General features: G+C 35.8%; 1 protein-coding gene across 5 annotated transcripts in view; it reads left to right on the forward strand.

Annotated features, from left to right (window-relative positions):
- The window catches only part of LOC118282043 (nephrin), a 253331-nt gene that overhangs the window by 163155 nt on the left and 63556 nt on the right, over window positions 1-26620 (forward strand). For all 5 annotated transcript variants that reach the window (XM_050705443.1, XM_050705442.1, XM_050705441.1 and 2 more), the window contains exon 3: window positions 4417-4567. In XM_050705443.1, coding sequence (XP_050561400.1) covers window positions 4417-4567 — 151 coding nt within the window. The remainder of the gene's footprint in view (window positions 1-4416; window positions 4568-26620) is intronic.

Genomic DNA, 26620 nt, shown 5'->3' on the forward strand with positions numbered 1-26620 from the left:
GAAAAGATCCAATTAACAACTTCCATACAGTTTGCAAAAACATGAAACGCAATTCTTGCTTCTTTCGGCAAACTCATAATCCGTAAAACGGGCTAGTTCAGTCGAATGCAATATTGTGACTGATGAAAGTAGTAGAACAACGAATGGCTTGTTTTCCCAACTGCAAGTCACCTGAGAGGTCTATTGTTCGCTTGAGGATAGGTAATAAACTGCACTGAATTGCACCGTTGATGTTACTCCGGGGTTAATACTAAAAAGCAATTCTATTGTGCTTTTTAAAAAAACGTTTTCTTCCAATTTCGTTTGGTTTTTGAGAGCTTTATTGGTTTATAACGCTGCTATGGAATATATTTTTTTTTGCTTTCTGCCTAAACGGCAAACCGAAGATATGCCTAGATCAAAGATGGAGCACACAGACTTAGATAGTACCTATTTATTCTGACCTTGAAAAGACCGTTAATTTAATTTTGGATCAGGCAAATTTACTGTGTCCCTAATCTATCACCATTGACATCAAACATAGGTACTACGAATTGAATCCAAATAGGTCTTTAAACATCGGCTCTTTAAGAAACTTAGTATAGTATGAATACGATACATACTATACATTAAAGTGTGGGATTATGCACAATATTTTATCCATAGCCATACTACAGTTAAAATTTGATTTATGATCTTTAGAATATTTGACCTTGATAAGTCTACAGACATAACAACATTGACAACTGTTGGAAACTGAAATCTTAAGTTACAAAACACAATTTTGTAGCTAAACAATAGTATACTATTTAATAGTACTTGTTGAAACTTTCACTTAACAGTCTAAGTATACCACAAGAACTTAGAACTTGCCTAAGTTATATTATTAGGCGTTTGAAGTTATATGAAATGACTACATTCATTTCGGTTTAAACTCCAACTAGCTAAGTTATTGACCTGGTGACTGATATTCAAAATTAGACTTTAGTGTAGTATTTATTAAGTTGACTATCCTATTAAATCTTTTTCTAAAAGCTTCATATAAGAGAAAATATGTTGTGGGAGTAACTTAATCTAGAAAATCTTCTTGCAAATGACATAGTAATTAGGGAAAATACAAAGAAGCAAGTATTTTTCGATTACACCAATCTTATGTAGCGACTTTAGGGACCTAATTTAGAAACTCACATTTTTTTCTTAGATTCAACTTTATTGCTATAGCTATTAACTTCAGTATTTATAGAAGAGGTTTAGTTGTCTAATAAAAGAATTAACTTTATACACTTTGGAACGTGCACCTAGCTTCACTGACGGATAGACTGACAGACTATTATTTATTTCTTTATTTGTAGACGTTTCAAAAGTACCTATTTATGATTTAATTTGAATAAATGATTTGACTTTGACTTTATATCAAAATACTTAATTACGTTGAAAAGAAACTACAATCATAAATATTTTTGAAACCATGGCATAAATAGTTTAGAACGTCATAAAACACAAATCTACATTCACATCTCAAGCAAACATCCTTTCTTTTTAAAGATATTACAACAGAACTATATATTACAATCTTATTACGCAGGTAATATTAAAACATGAGGAGGCTAAGGTTTTTTGTTAGCCAACGTACCCTCGTATTTATGCCGTGCCGAATACCAAAAAGGTTTTTAGTTGGCAGGTGTGCGTGTCGTCCACATTGTCCGGTTGAGCTCGGTACATACCCACCACTGAATGTCATTTTCTTGTTTTTCAAACCTTGTGTGTTGGGGTATAAGTTGAAAGAGATGGTGATGAAATTATATTTTTTTCACTGCCAGCACCAGACTTTATGTGCATTGGATAAAATTGCATGAAATGTTCGTGTCATAAATGTGAACACTCATAATATATGAACAAAAAAATGCGCAGGTATCTTAAAAAACGCAAATTCCTAACCTACCTTTAGCTATGTCTATAACTAGATATACATACTTATAGCTTAAAATCATCACAGTGCAGAAATAGTACATAGACGAACAGTGTTTTTTGTTGAGAAACATTTTAGTTTATTTTGACACTTATATGTTATAACAGGGTATTAAACAAGTAATAGGGTATATTTTGGCAACATGAAAATAGATTAGTTTTCTTCAAATAGCATCTCATACGATCGAATTAGGTAATTAAGAGTTTTCCAACAACAAAAAGCAAAGCACTATAAAATAAAACCTATCGACAAAAACACCAATGTCTATCCGCTACCGTTCACACCCTAAACCGAATACTGGTTTCGTGTTAAGGGATTTCACGCGCTTACAACGTAACACTGTTTCATACAAGGCCTTAAGTAGATAAACACGGGGATTGGCTAAGGGGTCCGTTGAAAATGATATTTTTCCAACCAGCGCCTTTGTACAGAACTGACCAGTGAACTGTTCAGTATAATTCGGTACATTTCTGACAAAAACTAAAGTTGCTTTGCTCAGTTTTTGAAGTACTTTTTGCGAAATTATATTTTTGTTCGCCATTTCGTGAAGGGAAAATGTTTTCGTTTGTAATATTATGATTAGACATATAGTAAATAGTAGGTGATGATAAGATTCTATTTTAAAAGAATTTGTTATGATTGCAAGGTTGGCGTGGTGGCTACCGCGCAACGTAGTGCGATTAATTCCCGCACGGAGCAACTCTTTGTGTGATCCACAAAGTGTTGTTTTGGGTCTGGGTGTCATGTGCATGTGAACTTGTATATTTGTAAACGCACCCACGACACAGGAGAAAATCCTAGTCAGGGGCAAAATCTATTTTTTTTTTTCTTTATTTAGGTTTCACAAGAATCGAATTCGAGATCTCAAGCTTAGTTTTATCTTACTAATCACATCCACGACCTCGCCACCAAAGATTGAATTTTAACATTTCATTTTTAACAAAAGAATTTTTCGATGTTTTTCTAGCAAAAAATCAGGTTCTCTAAATTCAGTAATGAAAATAGGTTTTTGTTAAAGGAATATTAAGTGTCTGCATTGTTACAAGTCTTTTGTTGAAGTACTAGGTTTTTTGTGTTGGTGTCTGTCTTAGGAAGGATTCTTTAGTGTTATTATATATTTTTACCTAAGTATGTAATATTAATCGTCAAATTCCTTTGTTACGCTTGAGGGTTGATGACGGTGTAATTTATGTGATGTCAAAAGTGAGGTCACGTAATAGTTGTCTTCTATGTAGTGTTTAAGACTTGTTTGAGGCATGAAACACAAAAGTATTATTTTAAACTTGCCGATGCCAGCGACTTTGCTCGCGTAGATTACGGATTTTGTGACTAATAAAAGTCTAAGTCACTCCTTAGGAACTCGTACCTGCGGAATCCTGCCAAAATTGGTCCAGATAATTCAAAGATTACTCAGAACAAACAGATAGACAAAAATTGGTGTATGTTGTTGATGTTTTACTGAGGTGTAATCTTGAATCTAATCTCGCCGAACTATAAGTTGTCAGATGTTGCTAACTATATTTATTGTACCGTATTGTAAACTTCTGATGTAGAGTTAAAGATACTAGTCGGATGAAAAATGTACGGTAATTGGCTAATGTCCACAATTTTTATCTCACACATTAATTAATATTTTAAATAATGTAAAATGTTACATTAATAAAAACGAATCAATAAACACTATACATTCATTAAAATACGACAATACCCTACACAGTATCATTATCACCATCTTGTGCATCTATACCATCATTCATGTGTAACCGATAGCGCAATGTTTCATCGTCCGACACAATGGTACACGGACTGGTAATCTATCAAGTTTTAGCGATACTACTCGGTTGCATCCGAGATTCTCCAATGCTGTGCACGCTACATACTAAAGTGAACGGGTGATGCAACTTCAAGGAGAATGCGGAGTAAAAATGGAAAAATACTTTTTTTGTGGTATAAGCCAGTAAACGAGCAGATGGATTACCTGATGGTAAGCAATTGCCCCCGCATATGGACGTCCGAAATATCAGAGACGTTATAAGTGCGTTGCCCTTTTGGGGGTAAAGAATTAAAGGGTTGTTGAGGAATCGGGGATTGGGAATATTGGGAAGATGGTAATTGGGCATCCGGTAACCTACAATGCAAGCGTTGTTTCACGTCTGCTTTTTTGTGAGGCCGTGGTATCAGTCCAGTCGAGCTAGTCGAAGCTAGCCAATCCAATGATACCGAAACACACCCACACCCACACGTAAAACGTTTAGTTGTTATTACCTTTTTTCTAGTGTTGTGGGTGTTCACAGAGTTTTGCATAGCCAGTATTTACCATTATGCGATACATCTGCTCATTTAACGACCTATCCCATAAAAAAGTAAGGAATTTACTAGTTGATTGCCCCTCATAACTCTATCTCATTTTTCAAATAATTTTACACCATAGGCCATAGATATTAAAGACTTTTTCTTTTCTTCCACAGGGGTGGTAACATCGCCTGTAGCCGCGACGGTGACGCGAGTACCAGCGATCGTCGGCGGCGAGGCAGACATGCCCTGTGACATCAGACCACCGATGCACAACGACAGTCTACTTCTCGTAGTCTGGTACCGAGATGATAATCCTGTGTACAGGTAAATTCTTTTCTTTTGTTTGTTTATAAAAATGGTAATAATCATGATGACATCATGACATTTTGTTTGAAGCTATGTCAAAAAGCTGAGGTTAATCATTTTGAAAGATTGTTACCCAGTCACCAGTGGGACTTCAGCATTCTGGAATAATAATACAATCTGTAGATTATATTAGATGGATTATCTTATTGGATTTAAAAGTGTAGGCCCAAAAAATGGGGCCACGACTTCTATTCATATAACAACATTCTTCCAATCCTTCTTCGACCTCTATTCAAAAACAAAACACATCTCCAATACCTAGAAAAACAAAGTAAAATACACCTTCCCCTAAGCACTTAGGAAACAAAATACATTGTCATAATTGCGATCGAATCTAAAACATAGAGTGCTAAATTAACAGGATCACATTACAGTCCTCAAATGAAATTACTTCGCTTGGTATCAGTTACTAAGTAAATCGTTAGCAATTTTCTTCGAATAAAAGCTTCGAGCTAATGAATTGCTTCGTAAAGTGTTGTCTACAAGTACCAATAATGTCAACGATACGCTATCAATTGCCTCCGTTCATATTACTCTGTTAAAATTCTTAGGTTAAATAGTTATATGGTGTTGAAAATTGAGATTAGTAGAATTTTGCTCTGGTTTGAGATTGGATTTTAAAACTGAAAAATAACAATTATTTGGAATAAAAATTATAAAAAGAAATACTTATTTTAATTCAAACTCGATTCCAAGTTCTAAGATATAATGCATTGAAATCCTATTTAGTTTCTCAGGATTTAGAATCGTAAAATAAGCAATATACAAACTTACCCAAAGTCGAAAATCTCAGAATGTTTTGACTTCTAACTCCTATGACCTCTAGACCACCGAAACAGATACCAGATAAACATAAATAAGCCTACTCCTACCCGATACGATCACACATCATCCCTTTAACAACACCTCTGGGAACACGAACGAAAATTATCCAAACACTAGACATATTGTAGCTAAAACCATTACCAAAAACATGTCGCTTTAGTCATTTAAGAGATAAATGTTAAAAGTTATTTAGTGTAACTGTAAACTCTTACAAAACACATTACGTTCGCGTTCCATTGAGGATAATAATGATATTAGCTAGCTGCCGAGGGTGTAATTAAAACATCTATGAACATTAAAGCGAGTTTCTGACTACCGAAGTTCTAAGTTTTCGAATAGATACGTAGTAAGAAGCTGTGCTGTTTAAGCTAATCGATGACGTAATTTGATTATTGTGTTTGGTTGGTACTGTTATTGCACACATGCATGTGTATGGTAGGTAAATTGAACTACATAGTATCATGAATTACATTACTACATTACGCCTACCTAATTTGGATTCCGTAGTATATCCAAAATTTTCCAAAATTTGCCTAACTTGATAATCAAAACCGAAAACCATATTTTTTTCTTCCTGTTTTTTCAAAACACATTGCTTTTCTCTAACGCATGAGTGCGTTTACATACAAACAAGTACATATCCACGTAACACCCAGACCCAAAACAATAATTTTTGGATCAAACTAAGAGTTGCATCGTGCGGGAACCGAACGCGCTATACTTTGCACGGCATTCACTGCAACAACGTTTTGACGGTATCATTTGCAACTATTGTACGTTTAAAGTAAAGCAAACTCAGGGCATTGGTCTCATATGTGGGATTGAAACGTTCTATTATATGTTTATAACACCAACAAAAACAAACGCACATTAAACTCAATATATCTAGAACATTTTTTACGACTGAAATGACACTGATATATTGCACCAGTCAACTTTACATGCTGTGAATGAAACAAATCCTCATTTAGTCAACGATTTATAGTGTCAAATACCACGGGAGCTATGTGGTTGGCGTTTTAATAACGGCCCATGAATAATATTTAACGTAAATCACTTATGTTTAGAGTAAAAACTGTTTAAGGTACATAATGTTTCTTACAAGCGCAGTTCAAAATACACATTGGCATTATTAAAAAGATATGAATAAAGGATAAAGTTTAGTATTGTAATGTGACAATTATTTAGGAACAAAAACTTTGTAGTCAATTGGTAAATCATTTTCATCCCATCCATGCATCCATCCATTTGATGGTGTTGTTCCAAGAACCAAAGTTCTTGTAGAATCAACAACACCATCAACAGCCTATAAGGGGTCACAGCTAACCAAATGTTTGAGCATTAATTACGCTTTCTTAATACAGGTTAGCAATTAGAAATTATAAGTTCAGGTTTCTTCACCGTTGGGCTCGCTGTTATAGCAGCGGTAAGACCCCTCTTTGAGGAGTGGCTAGAAAGGCGTCACGGCGCTCTCACCTACCGCCTGACGCAGGTGCTTACCGGACACGGAAGTTTCGGTAGGTACCTGTTTCGGATTCGGCGGGAGGAAACGCCCGGGTGTCGACATTGCGAGGACCACCCGGAGGACACGGTGGAGCATACAGTAGCGGTGTGCCCTGCATGGGCTGAACACCGCCGTGTCCTTAGGGCTGTGATCGGCGACGGTGACCTCTCGCGTCCGGCTCTGGTTCAGGCCATGGTGCGGAGCGAGGGGGATGGGACGCCGTCTCCTCCTTTTGCGAAGCAGTCATGCTAGCTAAGGAGGAGGCGGAGCGCGTGAGGGAACGATCCTCCTCACGTCCTAGCCGCCGCAGTAGACACTCCGGGCGTCGGGGATCGCGTGACGATCTCCGGCCACCGTAAGTGCGGGTCTGCGGACGGCGAGCAAGGGTAGCTCGCCGCCCGACCAGAACCAGACCCGTGCGTGCGGCGCGTCGCGTTCCGCGCGCGCCTCAAAGAGCCATCAGACCACCACAGATGGGGCCCAGTAGGGCTGATGCCCGATCCGGAGCTGCGGACAACGTAAAAGGTTACCGGGGCTCCGGCTCAAAGCAGGAGAAGGAACGGGGTGGTTGTTAGTCAGTAAGAGTCTGACACTCCCTCTCGCCTCACCTAAGGCGGGAGAAGTCATTGGATGATTTTCTACCCTTAAAACAACTTAAAAAAAAAAAAACCGCGCCCTGATGCATGAGAAGCGGGCGTCTTAAACCCCTAGGCCCCCACGACAATCTTGAAGAAACAGATTTTACTTAACCAACAAAGTCTACCAGTTTTACTCTTTAAACAATCTACGATTCCAATGCCTTTCAATATATTAATTGCCACCCAGTCACCCGAAATAATAAACCTTAATATTATTACCAAAGTCAAACTCTATTCATTACACAATTATCACACTTGATTTCACCTACTTAGTACTAATAACTTTACACAAATTCATTAGCTTAATTACTAGGCAACTTAAGCCCTCTTATACCTTCTTACAACTAAAAGGAAAATACGTACCTTTTATAATACGTCTAGAAAATTGGGCCACTTTCCGTATGCTAAAAATAAAAGGTACATTAATATTAAAACCTGTTTAAGGGTATTGGAAAGCCGTACAGGCTGTTATTCCCAAGATCAAATGGTTTAAACCACAATGGGTGCTAGGTAGATGTTTAACTAGTGTGTAATAAAATGTTTTTAAATAAAAGAAGCCTGTGATAATCTCCGTATGCTTGTGATGATCACTATTCTTCTAACTGCCTCTGGTTTGTGATTACACATTTATTTATTTATTTTTAGCTGCAATCGTCCCACTACAGGGCAAAGGCCTCCCTATCCTCCATCCACTCCTCTCTGTGCAGAGCTTTCTGCGGCCAATCCTTATCGTAGGTGTCAAGTTCGTCCCGCCATCTCCTTCTGGGTATGCCGCGACGTCTGTTGACGTTGACTACACATCACATTAGGTATGGCTGTTATAGGAATCAGGTACCCAGTTCTTATAATTTTATATGAATGCTATACAATAAAAAATTACCTTTTTTATAAGAAATAATAAATATCTCAACAATCCTATGGTTTTTAAAAGCTAAAATATGTCTCGTGAAGGTTCCAAACGATCACAAAAATTATATTAGTTATGGCCAGAACTGATTTAATCGTCTTCAAGATTATCAATCCACACATAATTGGTAGTTCTAAACATACAATCATGGCGACACTATTCTTACCCGATAACGAATTATTTTTATCCCGTCCCAGTTCTTAAATTAGGTACGTACCACGCAAAACGGCACCTTCTTACGTACGTGCATTGACTCTTAATTGTTTGGCTAAACAATCGATCTTTACATTTGACATTTTCTCTTTTTCTTTGCCCTTTTGACTTGTTTATTTTCCTTTGAGAGTGTAGGAAGTTGTTTGTGTTACGCCTTTTTTTGTTTATATAGGATTTGAGTTAAATGTCACATTCTGGATAAGTTGTGTGGACTCTTAAATAGGTGTAACTTAATTAATGCTTTCTTATTTTTTTGTCTTTGGAGCAATTCTTACTAATGATTTTTATGTAAGTCTCCTAACGGTCTGTTTCATTAATTTCTGCGTTCTGTTTTTATGCAGAGGTTCTCAAATAGAGGTCTGAAAATGTGAACAAATGGTTCCAGTAATGATGGTACGGCAGTGTTTGTTTTACGCTTGACTTGGCAAGAGCGCTGCCCTGCCCCTTAATTATAATAAAAAATACCAGATTACAGCAGCTAATAGACGTATGTATCACCAAATGACAGGTGGTGACTAACACGTTGCTAACCGCCTTAAAACTATTACATAATCATTGAAATGAAAAACATATTATATGAATTGATATAATCGACTGATAATGAGATTCTAAGCAAATGTCACATAGCATAAAATTACGTAAATATTACAATGTGCCTAATCTCAATTAACCAAAAACAAAATCTACACCTATATAGGTATAGGTATAGGTTTTGTCACAAGACCCACCTCTTTAGAGAGTCACAAACATAGTCAAAGCTGTGTTACTTAGCCTTAAATTAAAATTATAAATAACACCTATTTAACACAACCCAAGTGAAAACAAGCAGCACTGAATACAATTATAACTTTGTCTCTCTCTACACTAAGTAGTGTGACAGAAATAGGACGATTTTAATTATATTTAGCATTAATTCTATTTACAACAAGAATTTTCTTACGAACTGTCTATAGAATTCCCAGGAGTCTGTACAATAAACCCATCCTACAAGTCTGCAAAGTTAAAGAGCTCTTTGAATAATTAATATTATAATTTAATTTATACGAAAACAAGAAACGATTTGTACGTAGGTTTGATATAGAAATGTGATCATAATGAATCTTATACACAACAATAAGATGTATACGAGTCTTGTTGTATACTTCATATTAAACTTTGAGACAAGTTATATTAATTATTTATATTTAATGGCTTTCACGTAACTGTTAGTAGAGTAGCATTGCGTAGCACAATGTTGTAAATATCACGTAGCCAACATAGCAAAATACAAAAGTAAGTAATAGCAAAAACCCTGCTGATGTATGGGTTCTGGACAGTTTATTAGACGCATGATATATAACAATAACAAAACAGCTAGTGAAAAATAAGTTACATACCAAACTGTATAATATAATACTAATTTGTATACAAGGTCTCTGCTTATCCTTCCTTTTATGGAATAAAAACAAGCAAACGAATTACCTGATGGTAAGCGATCAGCGCTCTTAGAAGAACACATACTCAAATAAACAATTCTTAGTTCTAACTCCCTATTCAGACAAATCCAGGGTTCAAACACAAAACAAACATTTTATATACACTACAAACTCGACGAGAGATAATATATTTCGTCACACACGCGCTGCGTAAGTAATAAAAACTTTGTCCTTATTAGATAAATTTTCCAAAACAAAGGAAGTTTGAGCAACTACTGGCAACCCTATCCATTACTTAATCCTGTTATGTCGTGCCTTCGTTACTTAGAATAACAGCTTTCCGCCCTACCTACATATTTTATAGCAAAAGTCTCCTCCCACGCTAATCCACAAGTCTACCGAACGATATCAACTTGTTCAGACCTCAGGTGACGTGTTTTCTATCTTATATACTTATGTATATACAAGATCACGTGTTTAATTTCTATTAGGACGGGTTTGAAATTAAACACGACTTTGTCTGTACAAGGCTAGAGATTTTGGTGAATAATTAATTCTGTCGCAGTCGGTTTAGTTCAGTTCACTTTTGTTGTTTTTGGCATTTGTTGCAATTACATTTTGTACATTTCAAATTTGTCTCCATCACTTTTCAAGTTGATTAAAAACTATGAGACTTAGATTTTATGTTACATTAACTTACCTACAATTCCATTTTTAAAATTCGCAAAAACCTACTCAAATATTGAAGACTTTAAGATCAATTTTGAAGTTACAAACGGTTCCTTCGCAAGATCAATACCTGCAATGGAACGTAACCGTCAAACAAAAGTGAAGTACAATTAGCCGCTGCACAGAGCGAACGGCCAACTTTCCAGTTACAGCCAATTTCAGAGAACGAATTCTGTAAGTCACCGTCAGTACAAAAGTTCTTCACCGACTACAGTCGCGAGCGATTCTGTAATTAAAAATTCTAATTAATCCTGCTCTGGTTTTTGGAACGATTAAACTGCAGGTGCAGTAGATATTTCGGCATAATCGCCTGTTACAATTAAATGCAAATAGATCTGTGGACGTCGGAATTTTGAATCTGTTCGAACTACTTTATGAACCATAAAGAGAATCTTGTTGAACGAGGTCGTTGCGTTTAACTGGTGAATGGATTATTCTTGCTTCAACAGATTTCTTGACTATGGAATGAATTAAAATCGCTCAGTCTCTGTAATGATAGAATTTATGCCATTCGTATAAAGCTAATTTAATTGTTAGAGAGTCATGCTCGACCGGAGTGATACCACGGCCTCACAGAAAACCGACGTGAAGCAACCCTTGCGTTGTGTTTCGTTGTATGAATGAGGTTTCCAGAGACCCAATTAGCCCTTCCCAATCTTCCTAATCTCAAATTCCCCTTAAATTTCTAACCCTCAAAAGCTTGGCAACGCACTTGTAATGCCTCTGGTATTTCGGATGATCATGGGCCGCGGCGATTTCTTACCATCAGGTGATCAGGTAGTTCGTTTACCGGCTCATATCTTAAAAAAAAGTTTTATTTCGTTATATAACAGCCTTTACATAATGTAAAACCAATGCCGCTTATCTATCACAGGTACAGAACACCTCGATCATACAAATATCCTAACAAGCCCAAAATCTATGAATACAAATCAAGCAGATTGCTACTACTCGTAGGTAACAAAAACATCGTACCTCACATTTGACCTTGAACACTTCAAATCTTCAACAAAAGCTTTTTAGGTCTTAAGTGAAGGATAAGTGGGGATTTGCCCAAATTTCTAGCAAGACGAAGATAAAAAACTAAAGTAACTTTTTTATATATACGCCGTAGAGTTGAATCTTTGGGAGTTGTCCTTGAGGAAAATGTACTAGGCTCCCATAATTCTGTGATGGTGAGTCAGAAGTATTTCTAAGTCATAAATCGCTGATGAGTTTTCGAGAATCCACTTTTTACTCATAAAAAAGTTATTGTAAATTAAATTTGAATTACTTAACAGTATATAACCACCAATTTTCTTCAACTGCAATGGCCTTCAGATCTGCTCGTTGTAAATGATCTGCATCAATTAAATCGTTGTGACCCTTTATGCAACACCCACGTTTCGCTAGCAATTTGCTGGGTCTCTTAAATAAGAGGCAAGTGGAATTAAGTAATAACTACCCTTATTACAAACACATAGTACATAAACTCCAATGAGAACTACATTACATTTACGACTCAGTACAATCATTGGGCCTTTTGTTCTGAACGTCAATAAAAGTGCGTGTGGATGATGTGTAGCTTTCTGTTTACACCAGTTTAACGCGTACGGCAAACATGGAGTGAAACGCGATCGTAAAGTTTGCTCAGTTCCTGATACGATCAAATGGAATGCTTTTCGGTCTTGTTCAAGCCTTTGATGGTTTGGGTCATGTTTTTTAAGAGTTAGTGTTGTTTTAATTTAATGATTTTTTATTATATTATTTTAATGTAAACTAGCTTCTACCAGTGGCTTCGCCCACGTTCCTGTGTGATAAAAAGTATCCTATCACCCAAGTCAGCTCATACCCTGTCTGTATATCAAATTTCATCAAAAGTTCAGTAGTTTCAGAGTGACTGACAGACAAACATTCAAACAAACTTTCACATTTATAAGTGTCGTAATATTAATGTGCATCTCTGTCTTCTCCCTCGAAGATATAAAGCATGACGATAAAATAATAATAATTCACAAATATTATTGATGCTGACGCAGTGAGAGTAATTTTATTACGTTTTTATATACTGCAGTAATGTAAGAACGAGGGTGATATTACTCGGCGAATATTCAACTTTTCCGCTGAATAAGAAATACGCAAATGACATGCTGTGGGCGGGGTTTGTATTGATTACTGAATGCCTTTACATCTGAGCTTGTTCTTAGTTTTATGGGGATTAATCAGGAGTTATATGCAATAGTAGACATTATTATGTAAACGGTAAACGAGTAAACGGATCACCTGATGGTAAGCAATCGCCGCCGCATACAGACATCCAAAACATCAGAAGCGTTACAAGTGCGTTGCCAGCCTTTTGGGAGTTAGGAATTTAAGGGTTGTTGTTGAATCGAGGATTGGAAAGATTGAGGATGGGTAATTTGGCCGTCGGTAATCTCACTCACATAATACTACAAGCGTTAATTCACGCGTGGCCACGGATTTCTGTGAGGTCGTGTCAAGACACACTTTCATCAGCTGTTTAGTACATTTAGCGAGATAGACGAAAAAACAACCAAACTTAGTAAAAAAAAACACATTTGTCATATTATTTTGATATTGAAAAACCGAACAAAACTCCAACAATATTTATCAAGATCCCTCGCTCGACAGTCGAATTTGAACCCTATTAACCATTTAACTAACGAGTCGAAATTACTGCAGTAGATGATAAAAACGTAATAACATTACTCCCATTGCGACAGCGTCAATAATTCGAAATAAAATTATAATGACGTGAAAATACCATTACGGTAAAATGATTCGTCTGTTCGTTTGTATGTAGATAGGCGCTGTTGTGTTGTGTAATTAAAATTTAATGTATTTATGTTTTGCTATAATAAATCAAAGTGTGGTGAATAATTTTATTAAAGGCGTAGTCGTAGCGTGATTACGGAGTTTTTTATGATTTAATATTTTATTTTATCGGTATAAAGGTTAAGTAGAAATTTAAATATTATTGTTAGCATTTTACTGCCTCATTGGTCGAGTGGTCGCAAGTGCGACTGTCGGACAAGGGGTTTCAAGTTCGATTCCCGGGTCGGGCTTTTTTCGGTTTTCGAAAAAAAATCTCAGTAGAAGCACGGAGTCTGGAATTGTGCCCAGTATTTGGGAATAGGCTCACCCCCTATTACATGGGACTTACAACACAAATGATCTGCCTACCCCTTGGCAGCTAAAAAGGCGTGACGTTGTGTTGTTACCATATTTCAAATTTTATTATGTAACTTGTAAACCTTACTGGGTGCAATTATTTTGTTTATTTCACTGAAACCTGAAACGAGTCGAACGTTTTCGATGTATTTTGTTTAATTACTCGTATGGCCTAAAGTAGTTGACATGTTATTGTGTTTCGCTAGCTGTTAAAATACATTCCCATAATATTGTAAAAGGTTTTAATTAAAAAAATCATGTTTCACATTCACGCTTACATGTTCATTTCGATTAAAACAAACACAAAAATGTTGTAAATAAAACGGTAACGAATAAACACAAAATAATTCAAAACTCAAAAACAAGCTTTGAAATCCCAAACCCCATTCCAGTTATGAAGTGTGAAATTGAAAACTATAAAAGTCGTCCGATATTGATATCGCGACCAATTACGCGAATGTCTATCAATCAAAACGCACATAAAACGGTCATAAAACGCTTGTCAATCGCTTTTATTCTAAACAGCTGTTCAAGGACATATATAATGAAACGCTGTTTATAGCCAATAATGAAATGTTAACGATTTAGTTTCATTAATTTAATTAAAATTTCTTAAAGTTGTTGCTAGCCTGGATCATGGTTATTGTTTTCGGAATAGGTGGCAGTTAGTAAAGTAAGGGAGAGCCATGCTTGGACACAAATGGGCCGGCTTGAACGGAGTGATACTACGGCCTCACAGAAAACCGACGTGACACAACGCTTGCGTTGTGTTTCGTTGTGTGAGTGAGGTTACTGGAAGCCCAATTATCCCTTTCTCAATCCCCAATATCCCAACAACCTTTAAATTCCTAACCCCCAAAAAGCCGGGAACGCACTTGTAACGCCTCTGCCGATTGCTTACCATCAGGTGATCCGTCGTTTGCCAGCTTACACCATAAAAAAAAAAACCTAGTAAAGACACCAACACTCGCAAAGGTTTTCATTTTGTTGATCAAGGTATTACTTAATCTGGCTCTTGTAACTTTTCTGAGAGGAATAAATAATTTGAATTTGATTACAATAATACTGCAGTTGTGTCACTATAAGACAATGTTCCTGCCATCTTCAGTCCCCCATTTAGGAACAGCGCACATGCCCAAGAAACGGTCAAAGGCGAGGAGGATGCATCTTACACTGCGGAAATTGTTAAAGTTTATACTGCAACTTGGGACGACACGACCGGCATACTAACGCGATATGTTTTATGTTTCATAGTTGCTAGGTTAGTGGCAAGTGAATAGTTGTATTGTATGTTTTGTACGTATGCTTGGTGGTTTGGACTTTATAATATATATGTTATAATGTCCAAAATCGTAGTTACGGTGGGTTAAGTTACTTATCTTGTGTTTATGCGTTTTGTAAAATAACATCAATGTTAACTGTATTTTTTTAAACAAACTCATTTCGTTCCCATATACTGAAACAACCATTTTTATTACATGTATATCAATATACATACGATACATACACCCAAATTACATAATATATTTTACAATTTTTGTCTGTCTGTCTGTTTGTTTCGGCTAAGCTATGAAATGGCTAGACCGATTTAAGTGGGAATTATATTCGCAGATATCTGATGTACTAAGGAGTAACTTAGGCTAACCGGCATTATTTCACGTGATATCGCTGATGTCAAACCCGCCCATTTGTGCCGAAACATTAAGCTCTCCCACACTTATAACACACAAACAAATATAACAAAAATGAAAATAGAAACAAAATATTATAAGAAAGACAAAAATAATAAAAGACAATAACGTTACCCACAATTTTATTTGGCTCCAGTTATCACAATACCCGGGGAGCGCGCGTGAACTTGCCCCATATAACGCCATTGGTTTTAATTTTAATAATTATTACCGTCTATGAACATCAGCGGTTTTTCACGCATGCGTGGATTACCAAATTACTCGTATATATAGCTTTGCGCTCAAATGGCTAGCAGCACTGAACGGTATGGCTGTCTCGTTCCTTTTAATAATATGAATGAGAATGAGACTGGCTCGTTATGACGTTGAGGATACACTTATTAATCTTAAAGTTTTCTGTTTAGGTGTCATAGTTGGGTTTTTATATTCATACTGGAATATATTTGATACACGCACAACAAATGTATATATCTAATGACATCTTATGTTAAATTAATACTTGTACAGTATTGAACGTCAAATTACTATGTGAGCACTATCATTATCGTCACTATTGTTGCCTGTTTCCATCCACTGCTGAACGTACATAAACTCCTCCAATAGTACGCCATTGAACTGTATAAATAATGCCTGCAATCTACCGTATTCATTGATAAAAAATGTATATAGTTTAATTTAAAAATTAAATTGAACAGGCTTCTGCACTAACAAACAAGCATCACTTAATCTAAATTTATTACTACAATCTATATATATAAAACTCTTCCGTTACTGAGTGACTGACTGACAGACAACGCACAGTCGAAACTACTGGTCGTAGACAGCTGAAATTTGGAATGTAGGTTCCTTGGGATATGTAGGGGAGCACTAAGAAAGGATTTTTGGAAATTCAACCCCCAAGGGGGGAAAAGGGGTAAAAACGTTTCTATGAAAAATCTAATTCCTTGGGTTTATAATCTTGAAACTTGGCATGAACACGTACATAGGAAAGTAAATATGTTTGACATTATAAGTTTTTTCAAACTACCCTCCAATCGTGATTTAGGGGTGCGATTGGGTGACTGATTTATTAACGCACAGCCGAAACCGCTCGGTACAGGAGTCTGAGATTTTGAACAGAGGTTCCTTTAGTAACATAAGTGAGCACTAAGAAGGGATTTTTGAAATGTCAACCCCCAAGGGGGAAACGGGATAAACTGAGCCGGTGGCCCCGGAACGCAAAGGGCAACTGAAGGAACGAGGTGGGTTTTAGTCAGTAAAAGTCTGACACTCCCTTCCGTTCCACCCAGAGCGGGAGAGGTCATTTGATGATTTCCCATCCTTAAAAAAAAAGACTTTGTAGTACAACTTTCAGTCGTCTCTTTAACATAATTAATAACATACATAATTATGTACATACATGCATAACATTAATAACATCACGCCTTTAAATCCCTATTTTGTGTTAACACTACCCATACAAACAGCTAAAAGGAAACAAGTGAAGAGACGAAATTTGTCCGCATCCATTTTCACCTAAATTCTTAACGTTAATGAGATTTACTTTTTATTATCAGGTCAACCTAATAGCCTCACATGTACGTATAACTTCGTAAGAATTTTCTTTCAACTCCTAACCGTTGAGGAGTTGTACCTTCCATCATCAGCTCATTCACATGGGAATCATCCCATGTGAATGAGCTTCATAGAATATATATTCATAGATAGAATAGTCATCAGACTATCAGACGCAAATTGCCTGTACCGAATTACACGTGGGCGAAGCCGCGGGCGGAAAGCTAGTTTAATTATAAAACTATTTCAAAAGTCTATTCGTTCATAAATACTAAAATAATATCACTTCATAGACGTACATAAAATTTAAATTTAAGTCGACTTGTTCATAACTCATTCAATTTTCACAAATTCTGTAGAAGCTTAAATGACTTAGTTTGTACCACAGATATATATTAGACTAAATACGCCGTCCATCTCACCGCGCTCACTAAGCACTGCGCAATATTGCTCGCTCTAATTTGAGCCAGCTTCGGAACTCTTTGGGAAAACTTGACAAATTATGCCTCAAGGACAGGATGCTTTAATGCAATTAGTAACTTTAAAAACTCGTCAAGAGTACCTCAGGCTTAAGTTACGTAATATTATTTTAAGTAAGAGGAGATGACACGCCTGTTATCGTCGAAATTTTGGGAATATCCAGTTTCTGTATCCGTGTTATGAGCTGACGTTTAAAATAAAAATTTACAACACACTTTGTGCTTGACGTTTTTATTTTATCCGAACGCGTGCACGACTTGGTCACGTTAGGTCATTTAGACCGGAGCGCTTTGAGGCCTTTGAATATTCTAGACAAAAACAAATCAAAGGGAATGAACGGAGTTCTGAGGTTTTATTTCAAAGTGCAGATTTTTCTGATCGCTTTTTGCTCGAACATAGTTTTATTGGTGAATGATTGATGATAGTTAAGTTTTATTTTAGTTTATTAGACCCGTATGTGCGATTGTAAAGGTTTTGTCACTGTATTCGTTTTTATTTTCGTTTTCTGACAATGAAAAATTTTACGAATAATTTTTGAAATAAGATAAATGACGTTAGCAAAAAGAGTCACAGTAAAATTCATGAAAAAAGTTACATTTCAAAACATGAAAATAAAATAAATTCTGTTGCTGTCTAGAACCAATGGATCGTTTAATGTTTATAAACAGAGAAAAGCAATTATGTGTTTAACTTTTAGGGAATGTCCTGTTTGTTCTGATTACACCACAACGACTGCGGCAAATAAACATACGTCCGGGCCTTGCAAAGCGTACGCCGTCAAAGTTATGCGAGCAACGCGAAAGGGATTCTACCATTCATCATTGCAAACAGACTGAAGTCAACTTTTGTACAACAATGTGCCAGTTTCCACAATCCGCTTTCGAAAAATGTTACACATTCGCCTTTGACCTACTTTGCACATGCGCGGCATATCTAAATTTTACATAAAGCCTCGAAAAATTTCCGTGTGACGCGGCGCATTGCGGCACAAACAGCAAATATTGTGACAACACCGCACCGTCGAGCATTCGAAATTGAGCGAGCACACAAGTTCACATCGCACGAAAGTGCAAACTTGAACAATTCCAAACTTATCTACTACATAGGAATTCCTCAATAAACTTTAGGATTTTCAAGTCATTTCGGTACGTATTTTACTTGGTGTCTGTGAAATAGCTGTCACAGTATTTTAAGAACAAAATGTTCACTAAAACGCGGGAGGGACATTAAAGGGAATTGCGTTTCATGTTTTTGAATACCGCGGTTGTATTTCAATGTAAAAAATGACAGGCAATGGACCTTTTCCGGTCAGTTTACTAGTCCAACGTACATTTTTCTGTCCGCAGACAGATTGCTGCGACCGGGAAAGCTTTGATAATTTATAGCGATGTGCACTACCACGGTTTCCATGTATTTTCTATCACACTTTTTTCTGCGGTGCCTTCGCGAAATATGGTCCACATTCCCGGGTACATTTCACAGTTGAAATACGATTTTAATGTTATTGTATTATTTTAGTTCATTTTGTACAAACAGCTATACCACCAGCTAACCACATATCAGTCGAGTAAATATGTGTATGATGGCTGAGCGAGAAGATTGGGACTAGATCCATAGAAATGTCTACAGTATAAATTGGATGTCTATAGTTTCTTAAATTCTTGAAAATATACAAACAATAAAAGAGAAAACTTTATTTCAATTCACCAAAAAGCAATTTTATCGCTAGCAAGAAACGTAGTATTCTCTGTACTACACTTGCAACTTGAAAGACAATTCAAGAACTAAGAGTAAAGTTTGTAGTTGACCTGCAATAAGTCTGAGAACTTTACACAGTATTAAGAGGCTCTAGAGGTATATAGTAGCGCTGTAGAATCCTGCCTGTCCCCAGCACACTCGTAAAGTAGCTCAATCTACTGTAAAAAGAGTTATGCCCGCAATTTCCTCTCACTCACCATTCACTAAGTGCTTTGAAGGAAAACTAGGCAACTTTAGTAGCGACTGTACGTACATAAATTAGGTATGATCTTACTGGACTTTATCTTGCTTTTTAGTTTATTAAGAACACGTTCTGAATCACGATTTACCTGGAATCGGGGTGCAGGTATACCTGTTTGTAGTTGATTTATTTATAATATTCATAATTCTGAGTAAAGTTATGTGTCAATTATGGATTAAGCATAAACCCAACTGCTGATGAAAATAAATAATAATTGCGATACCACATTTGTGGCCATTAAACTAATAATTCCGACACAGACGGTTTTATTTTATATTCTCAGAATAATTTACTCACTATTCTAGTGGTCCAACAGCCAGTCAAAGCAATCGTTATTGGCTTTCAAGATGCTAACAAGCCAAACTACTAGATCAACAATAACTTTCATAAAACTTTACAGGGTCAAACTTCAGTCCTATTATTTGGCGACCCAGCCTAATTGTCCCTTGAGGATTCGAAATCATGAGACCAAACGCAGAACTCCTAATTTCAAAGTACAAGAACAAATAAACAATTCAGTGAATTTAATTCTATTTCATTATTAGTGTTGATACAGGCTCCAGTGCCTTTGGCTCGGTTAGGAGCCTTGACTGACTAAATAAAAGTGAACTCGAATTAGGTGACTGTTGAACCAAGTTAGTTTGGCAGTGTGCCAGGAATTAGCAGGTTTATTTCATTGATTATAATAAAATTTAATTGTGTGAGGTTTATGAATTTTGTATTTTGTGTGTTGGAGATAAGATGGAATTTAGGTTGCAGTGTTTGTTCGTAACGTGATACTCATCTTTCCAATTTAGTCTCGAATGAAATTACCGTGAACATAAGTAACAAGAGACAGTCTTTAATCTAATGGTTGCGGGTTTTAAGTCACTGTAGTTTTCTGATTTTGAATTTTACTTTCTTTATTTAAAAAAAGATACGTTGTCCCACGCTAGGGGTTCATCCTGTATTGTGGGCGCGTTAAAAATAAAAACACATGTTCATACACATCATACCCAGATCTGAAACAACTATTTTGTGGATCACACAAAGAGTAGCTCTGTTGCATGGCAGCCCGTTGCCCATCCACCGCGCCAACCATGCAGTCTGTTATTTGGCAGTAGCCCTTGTAGCACTGTGTCACTAATGAATATTGTGTATATCCATACGTTTTCATATATTATTATACAAATCACAGAAATATTAAATATCTATGATACATATACCTAATATTCATTCCAGAATATAAAAAAAAAAAACATTTTTAACGAATATTCCAATTCAAATCAAAACTGACTTTTAGCATACAAACATCATTGCGAATGAATACAGAGAGTTTTACTAAAATATGCAAAATGTTTTGTTTTCGAAAACCGTACGGTAGCCTTTCTATTGATGTTTAGAGCATGTCATATGATGTAACTGACACATCCAATATGTATACTCAAATGAACCGAGGTAATATTGTTCGTTAAACTATGGACTGCTATGAATACACGATGCGAGTAAAATTTGTTTTAGTTGTTGCGTTCTCTTTGTTCATTATTAAACCGGCTTTTATTTATTTTTTTATTTAAGGGGGGGGAAATCATCCTATCACTTCTCTCGCCTTAGAATGAAGCGAGTGTTAGTATCAGACTCTTTACTGACTAAAACCCATCCCGTTTCTATACATGGGCTTAGAAACCTATCGATAATGACTCTTTTTTTTAAATTGCGCTGTTACGTTATTTTGACACCAAACCTTAAGTTGATACTTCTGATCTTGTAAACTCCCGTGATTTTGTAATTTCAACATTATTCCTCCGTGACAATAATGACTAAATTCCATTGCATCCACGGTCCACAATGATGTGCAAAACGGATCGTGTTATTATTATTTACTAAGGTAGCCTGTACAACGTGCGGTTACTGCTTCAGTTAGGAAAATTAACGGTAGCGGAAGTTTGGGCCCATATTTAACGTTGTGGGATACCCAGCAAATAATAGTTGAGGGCGGCATCCGATAGCCTGCAACGATACGCCCAATATGTCAGTTTGCTTCCGTAATTAAGTTAGGAAACTATCACTAATGAATTCTCGATATGTTGTCGTGTTGCTATGTTTTGATTAAATGAGTGTTTTGGTAATATTCGAGTTTGTACCTTGTATTGAGTTTTAGATTAATCTGAAGATTTTATGTTTGTATCTGATATTGTCACCAGTGGTACCTAAGAGATGACATTGATGGCTTTATTATCATAGTCTAATTTTGACAAGACTTTGGTTTTTTTATCATTTTGTTCTACAAACTACACCAGATTTTATGCAACGTCCCGCTTTTAGGCAGAGGTGCACATTAAGGCACGTAATGCCGCTATACAATGTACACCCACATATCACCATTTTTGTTATAAGTTCCGTTTAATAAGCAGTGAGCCTATTGCCATATACTGGGCACAACTCCAGACTCAGTGTCTACTACTGAAAAATTTTCGAAATACCGAAAAAAGCTCAGTGGTGCTTCCAACCCAGTAATATTACCAGATTTTACAGATAAACAATAAACAGAACCCACGTTATCGATGGTTGCACGTTATCATATTAATCTAAAGGTTCAAAAGAAAGGGTCATGCCCAAATTTGACCGCCGAAACTTATTTTTAAACATGACTATTCAGTATGCGTGGAATTCACTGTGTTTGACGTGACGTAAAATGATTAATACAAGCTAATCCTCGTGACTACGCCCGCGTGCTTCCTGTATGAATAATAATAGCATTATTAGTACATTGTGTCATGACAAATCTAGCATGACTTTTTTATATTATATTTTATTTTAGTAACAGTTTAATCAGTTAACTGGTTGTAAGTAGTCACTGTTGTATATGAAAACAAATTAGGTTCATCGTAAGTGAATTGATGAGTTTGATTAAGAAACAACACATACAAAACATTTTAATTAAATAAAAGTCTGATTGTCTGGCTTTTATTTAAAAATACTAGAAGATATTTTTTGGTGAATACTAAGCTTCTGCTAGCGAGTTCGCGTTCGAATTTAGTGTATTCCCGTGGGATAAAAGTTCCTGCCTTATCACCCAAGTCAGCTCATACCCTCTCTGTATAACAAATTTCATAAAAATCCATTCAGCGTGATTAACGGCCAAACATCCAAACAATCAAACTTTCACACTTATAATATTAGTGTGATTATCAGTATTTATCATAGTAGCATTTGTAACAAAATTAGCCAAAATCGAACGTCTTAACTTAACCTTTAAAGAACAATATTTATCTTCTGATATCATAGCATATTGACATTTACCTTTAAAACAAACTCAATTACAAATTCAAAACGATTAAGTTTCCTATCAAGATAAGAACTTTAGATTAAATACAAGCTTATAAACGGGCACATCACAATACATCACGAAAATAATGAAAATTGTTTATAGCGAAAACCTGTTTACTGTGCAAATCTTTTGGCAAGACTCCAATTCTCATGCAATGTAGCTATCTTCAATTATTCTTCATAAGATCCTTCCTCGTTTGAATTTAAGCGGTGCTTCTGCAATTAATTTTGAGCTATACCTTCTACAGTATCTACAAATTAACGGGTATTAGACACGGAAGTTTGGTTGATGGATTGGTTCGAGAATTGTGTTTATTTTTGGATTGGTTTGAGAAATACGGATTGTTTTTGTGACAATGTTTATTGCTTTATATTCTTTGGATAGTTGAAATTAAAATTGGGACATTTTGATGGCGCTTTTGGACAAGTTCTTGCTGTTTCGGCGTAAGTGACTATAAGCTAGAGCAAGATATCATATTATATGTTATAATGTCAGTGTCAATGCTTGCGGTAGTGATATTTACCGACTTTTTACTAAAAACTTTTTTTGTGGTTGGAAAATCGTCCAACTACTTCTACCGCCTTGTCAAGGTGAGAGGGACTCTTACAAACTAAAAACCACCCTGTTCCTTCTCCTGCTCTTCGAGCCGACCCGGCATTTCGGAGACATGATATGTGTTGCTCCTTAAGATACGTACATACTCGTATAAACGTTACCTCATCAAATGGTCCATTTATCAAATCAAGGTAGGTACATAGATAGAATATTACATTAAATAAAACCAATACGAAGCTAGTTTAGAATTAATGCTAGATTTTCACAAATCTTCTCAATCTTTTCTACGAATCCATAAAGACTAAAACCATGACATATCACAAAAATGTATCAATAAAACCAACCACAATGGCGTGTTAATAGAATATCATTAAAGCGAACGTATCCCATCTATAAAATGACATTAAACGCTAATGTTTTAAGTGCGTATAACGCCTACGACGTGTTGACACTGTTACGAACTCCAATAAAAGTTCTTATAATTGAGAAGAGGGGGAAAAAGTTCGAATATTATTTTTTATCGCCGACCGTAACCTTGGGTTGGAGTAATTTTTGAAGACAACGACACTTGCCCCCATTTCATACTTCTACACTTATTTTGGCGATAGCGTCTTGAATTTATTTGTTTTTTAAAGTTTGTTTCTGTTGTTGTAGTGAATATATGAAACATAAATTAACTAAAAATCACGGTTAAACTCACGTAGATTAATAGAAAAAAACTTTACTAGTTTCGGGTCACAGAGGGACACTCACATCATAGACTTAAAACTAGTAAACCTTTTTCCATTAATGTACGTGATTAAGCCGTGATTTTTAGTAATTTAGTATACAGCTCACGATACTTATTATAAAAAACATATTTAGGTTGGATAGAACTTAGTGTCGTATCGTCGCGCCTTTTATCCTGGAAGAGATAGGCAGAGGTGCACATTACAGAACGTAATACCACTGCATGTACTTGTACACCCACTTTTCACCATTTGTGTTATATGTATCATTCGTCCCATGTAATAGAGGATGAGCTTATTATATGGCAATAGACTAAGCCCAATTCCAGACACAATGGTACTACTGAAAATTTAGTAATAAGCATTCAAATGAATACGTACCTATCAGATTGCATTTTCTTCACCTTCTTTCAAGTGTAACACGATTAAGAGAAATTTCGTATTCACAACATTCTCAAGAATAAAATTGTAGAATTCTATGAATGTTGTTTTACTTTAGAGGTATACAGTTAAGATGTTATACATTATATAAACTAAGCCCTACTAGAAAAAAAAAGCCCCACAGAACTGTGGCAATGGTTTGACTGTAGGGTCAATATGTGTGTATTTTGTCACATTTAATTTCAATAAAATATTCACCTTACTACATATAGCTAATGTCCCAATGAATAATAATACTCGTACATAGCAATTTATCAAGTGAAATGGAAAGACATTCGGAAAAGGGGACGATTAAGTGGAAGTTCCTCATTTTCTCAACCCTTCATTCAGTTTTGACAAATGAGGTGTTACTCGATCCGTCTTCGCCTTAACCAGTTTGTTATAAAATATAGGATTCAATATTTTATGTGATTAATTTCTTGAATTTATTTTTTTAATAGGCTCATTTTTCAGTGTGCATTTAATTAAATTTTGTTTGTGATTATCGTCTAACTTATTGTCAAAATGAAACACAATAGTTATTGCCTAAAAAAAAAATAAGCTAAAAAGAATAATGTTCTATGAGAATAGAATTTTCATTCTATGAGAATGAAGTTCAAAGAATGTTCAAAGAAGAATGTTCGTTCTATGAGAATAGAATGAAAATTTTCTATGAGAATAGAATTAATATTTTTCTTTTTTTTTGGCCAACTTTCAAAATTGAAAACGCAATGGAATATATTGTTCCGCCCAGTCAGCCAGCCTGGCACTAAGGATCAGTCCTTGATCCTGGCCAGGCTGAATAGTTCGTACTTTCAATTATGATGAAAATATTAGAGGTTGCACAACTGTATCAACAGTTGTGCAACTTATGGTATATTCTGGTATATTGATCACAATATACCAGACTTAGCAATTATAAATATTAATGTAGTCGAGATTTTGTAGATGCAAAACATTAGTTATTACAATTGGAACATAAGATATTTAAGAATAAAATATAACATCAACGAAATTGTATTTACTGTCGATTACATAAAACTAAAGGCATTTTCGGCTACCCCTTTAAAGAAAACATGTGTGATATCAGCAGTACCTCAGTAAAGTGCCCTAGAAAAAATACCGGATGATCCGAAGTAGTGTACGGGCTTTATAGGGTCGTGAGATTTTCCTTCGCACTTCAGATCGAATCCGGTCGGGAAAAAAATGTAACCGGGAAGCCGGTTCGGAAAGATTCCGAAGAAGGCTATCGCCGTTTCTAGGCTGGCTTATTGTGTATATTTGCGTGTTGGAAACTAATGCAGATTTTTTGGCGACTAGTGAGTATCGTAGCATATTTCCTAAGAAAAAAATTTATAAGGTTACTATGATAAAAAATCGCTTTGTTAAAATGTTTGTACATTATAAAGTGTGTGAAGTGCCAGTAGCATACAAGACGGGTATAAATATATACTTAGTTATCTATTGGGTATTTTTCATCAAAACAGTGCCGAAATACCAAACACAACTCTAAAACTAGTACCTGCAACTAAAATTTTAAAATTTTCCCAACATCATAAGAATAATTTTATTTACATTCCTTGTTTTAAAAACCAAGCACTTATCATATACCAGTTAAAAACTTTTTGCCAATTAAAATCAATCACAGTATTAGCTGTGGTATTAGCTAAAACTTTCATAAATAATTTTGACACAAAACTTTTATCGATGGACTGGTTATTATGAAAAGACATCTGCCTAGCACTACATGTTACGTTACAACAAGTCTTGATATTATTGTGTTGTGTACTGAGTGATGTCACGCATTGGACATGATGAGCTCGCAACACAAGAACACGTTGAACGCAAACATCAATCTCATGTCAGTAGTTA

Source organism: Spodoptera frugiperda, chromosome 27 (genome assembly GCF_023101765.2).
Source record: "Spodoptera frugiperda isolate SF20-4 chromosome 27, AGI-APGP_CSIRO_Sfru_2.0, whole genome shotgun sequence".
In the NCBI taxonomy this organism is placed as follows: Eukaryota; Metazoa; Arthropoda; class Insecta; order Lepidoptera; family Noctuidae; genus Spodoptera; species Spodoptera frugiperda.